Genomic DNA, 3,816 nt, shown 5'->3' with positions numbered 1-3,816 from the left:
TTAGCAGAAACAAGCTGAAGATGAACAACAGCTGAAATTAGCAGAAAGAAGCTGAAGGTGAACAACAGCTAAAATGACTAGAAACGAGCTGAAGGTGAACAACAGCTGAAATTAGCAGAAAGAAGCTGAAGATGTTCATCTGAAAGGAGCATTAAAGTTGTAAACAGCTGAAGGCTTTGAAGGATGTGAAGTGAGCTCCGGTCATGTTCTATGATGAAAACATGGCCGACGGAGCTAAATATTTCAACAAGTAAAAACTGCACAGAAAGCAAAAGTCCCAGCTGGAATGTCCTGAAAGAGCCGAACGTTGAATCGCTGAAATAGAACAAAAACTGCAGAACGAGTCACCGAGAACGAGAATGACTGAATCCTTTATCTTCTAACTCCCTCTGTCAGTTTCTTGTTTTTCCTTCAGCTCATGAAGGGAACCTGAACCTTCGGCTCTTTGTGTTGCAGTTTTGGCTCAGAGGGGTTACCTGAGGGAGAGACCCTTCATCAACTACCTGAAGTACCTGCTCTACTGGAAGGAGCCCGAATACGCCAAGTTCCTGAAGTAAGACGAGCCGCCGCGCTCTTTATTCACGTCTCAAAGTGTGATTGAAAAGAAACGCTGTTCCAAGCACTGACTCCGCCCCCTCAGGTATCCTCACTGCCTGCACATGCTGGAGCTGCTGCAGTACGAACACTTCAGGAAGGAGCTGGTGAACGCTCAGTGCGCCAAGTTCATCGACGAGCAGCAGCTGCTGCACTGGCAGCACTACTCCAGGAAACGCACGCGGCTGCAGCAGGCGCTCGCCGAGCAGCAGCAGCCGCCGCAGCAGCCGCCGGCGCACGGGAACGCCACCGCCAAGTGATGGAGACGGCAGGCTCCAGGTCTGGGGGGGTTCTGAGGTGAACTCTGATCATCTGAGGAGCTCCGTGAAGCTGCAGCTACTACTCAACTGACTTTATTTTGAAGGTCCTGGTACAGGAAGCTGAGCTCAGACTCATTAAAGTTTAATTCATGTTTGGTTTTAACTTTATAATCCAAAATATTATTTCAGCAACGAGCAGTTTGTGTATTTCTAATTCATGTTTTTGTTTAGTGTTATTGTTTTTTTTGTAATAAAATATTTGAAATTATTTAATTTGTTGAAATCTTCATGTGAAAACAAATTTATCAATTACAGCAAGTTTTAAGTTTTTCATTCAAGGAATGTAGAAATTAACAAAGTCCATGCTCAATAATCCAGGTACACAATCCAGCATTTTTCAGTCAGGTCATCTGGACAGTTTCTTTTTTTGTGCTGAAACGTTTCACCTTTCATCCAGAAGACTTCATCAGTCAAGGAAACACAACAAAACTGATTCTTCCCCCAACAGCTTACTCCAAAGTGAATAATGTAGAAATTATTTGACCTTATTTTCAGTTTGATAAACATTTACCGGTATTTGTTTTTGTCTTTAATACTTTTTTCATTCAACGTTTATTTATACTTTAATTCCATTGAGTCACTCATTTACAAGAGGGACCTGAAATACTACTTTACTTAATTTAGTTAACATTTACTTTATACAATTTTCATAGCTTAACATAGACAATTGTTTAATAAAAGTCAAACAAATTAAAGTTACATAGGACAGTTTTTATTATAAATAAAAATATCAGTTACGCGTTCACTGAGCTGCGCTTTTATTTTGACGAGCGCTGGTCGGAAGTAGTTCTGGCTCTGAGGAAACGGGTGACCGTTGTGTGTGTAACACCAGTAGCGTTCTGTCGCTGGGCTCCGGTGTTGTGGCGGGATTCGCTCCGTCGGTAAAAGCGCAGCTTCCTGTATTTCTGCAGCTGACGAGTTCACGCCGCGGGAGGAGAAACGCCTTCATGAAGTCGGTAAAAACCATTTTCTGATTATTGGTTATCAGTCCAAGTGTTACTCTGAGCACAACTGGAAATAAACTATTCTGATCAGAACGTCCTTTTTTTTTTTCTTCCGAGTTTCTGAGCAGTTTGCGTTGATCCCTGTTGTGAGCATGCGCAGTGCGGTGAACTAAAACTATTAAAGTTTGTGTTTATATTTTATGAATCTTTGTGAAAAGTTCTACTTGGTGTTGTTAGTGACACATGAACGGCTCGTGCCTTCTCCGTGTTAAAGTCCAAACCGAGGCTCGGTTCGATAAACATTAACGAACCCGTGGAAGAACAAAGATAAAACATTAGTTGAAGTTTTCTTTTCATGAAACTGCGCAAACAGCAGAAGAGTCTTATAAAAACATATGTTGTTGTTAAATGTTTGTTTATTTGTTGTTTGTGTTTAGTTGTGACTGTCATAATTTCGTAGTTTTGGTTGTTCTTTCTTAGGTCAGTGCGCATGCGTTTACCTTGGAGTTTGTATTTTTATATTTTATTATTACCACTATTATTTCTTCTTCTTCTTCTTTCGGCTTTTTTCTCTTCAGGGGTCTCCACATCGAGTCCTCCATCTCACTCTGTCCTCACTCCATCTACCTCCATGTCCTCTCTAATCTTTCTACCAATGTACCCGCCGTCCCTCCTCTGGACATGTCCATGTCCAAACCGCTGTCCCTTCTCTGGACATGTCCAAACCACTGTCCCTCCTCTGGATGTGTCCAAACCACTGTCCCTCCTCTGGACGTGTCCAAACCGCCGTCCCTCCTCTGGACGTGTCCAAACCACCGTCCCTCCTCTGGACATGTCCAAACCATCTCAGTGTGTCCTCTCTAACTTTATCTCCCAGTTGTTCAACCTGTGCTGTACCTCTGATGATCTCATTCCTGATCTTCTCCATCCTTGTCTCTCCTAAGAAGAACCTCAACATCTTCATTTCTGACACTTCCAGTTCTGTCTCCTGTCTTTTTGTCCATGTCTCTGTCTCCAGACCATACAACATAGCTGGTCTCACCACTGTCTTGTAAACTTTTCCTTTGATCTTTGCTGACACTCTTTTGTCTCAAATCACTCCTGAAACTTTTCTCCATCACTCCATCCTGTCTGGACTCTCTTCTTCTCCTCTTCACCACACTCCCCATGTTCCTGGACAGTGGACCCCAAGTCCTTGAAGTCCTGCACCTTTGTGACCTCTGCTCCTTGTAGCCATCGAACATCTCCATCTAACGTTACCTCCACGTCTTCCTCGTGTCCCGTCCTCTTCTGAAAGTATTTGAACATACTCCTCTGAAAGTGTAACCAGAAATGAGTCTCAACAGAACAGTTACCCGACATGAAGCCATGTCGTTCTCTTCAAAACGTATCTGGAACATTACGCACGAAGGCCAAACTATATTCATCAACTGCGTTCCTGTCGTTCAAATTCAATTCAGTTTCTTTGTTCAGCACCAGAACACAACCAGTTGTCTCAGGGACTTTACAGGAACATTCACATGCATCAATTAGTAACGTTCTCTATCCAAGGAACCAAAATGCAACATACGTTAACATTAGGGTCGTTTTCACAGGCTTGAACTAACGATGTGTTCATCTTAATTCTTACGTACCTTTCACCTCCTCTCTCCCGTTACTTTGGAGTGTCGGCTCTTCTCTAGTTTCACACAGTGGTACTGCACTGTAGCTAGTTTTGCAGCCAGACAGGCAAATAAAGTAAATTGAAACAATTCATGATATTTAAATTCATTTCAATTCTAGAATTTATGGTTAGTACAAGTGCACAAATATAGGTTTATATATATATATATTATATTATATATATTATATATATAATATATAATATATAATATATAATATATATATATATATTATATATTATATATATTATATTATATTATATTACATATAATATATATAATATATATATATATATA

The 3,816-nt window shown here is 40.9% G+C and overlaps 2 protein-coding genes across 5 annotated transcripts in view; both read left to right on the top strand.

The window, feature by feature from the left end:
* Positions 1–1,047, top strand: part of med31 (mediator complex subunit 31) — a 4,669-nt gene extending 3,622 nt beyond the window's left edge. The window contains exons 2-3 of the mRNA XM_037688166.1: positions 457–553; positions 641–1,047. Coding sequence (XP_037544094.1) covers positions 457–553; positions 641–854 — 311 coding nt within the window. The 3' untranslated portion in view covers positions 855–1,047. The remainder of the gene's footprint in view (positions 1–456; positions 554–640) is intronic.
* LOC119420363 (solute carrier family 13 member 5-like) overlaps positions 1–3,816 on the top strand; it is an 18,243-nt gene that overhangs the window by 8,028 nt on the left and 6,399 nt on the right. The gene's annotated exons all lie outside the window — the stretch shown is intronic.

This window comes from Nematolebias whitei, chromosome 14, assembly GCF_014905685.2.
Source record: "Nematolebias whitei isolate Nwh7 chromosome 14, NemWhi1, whole genome shotgun sequence".
NCBI lineage: Eukaryota > Metazoa > Chordata > Actinopteri > Cyprinodontiformes > Rivulidae > Nematolebias > Nematolebias whitei.
This window is presented reverse-complemented; position numbering and strand designations above follow the sequence as displayed.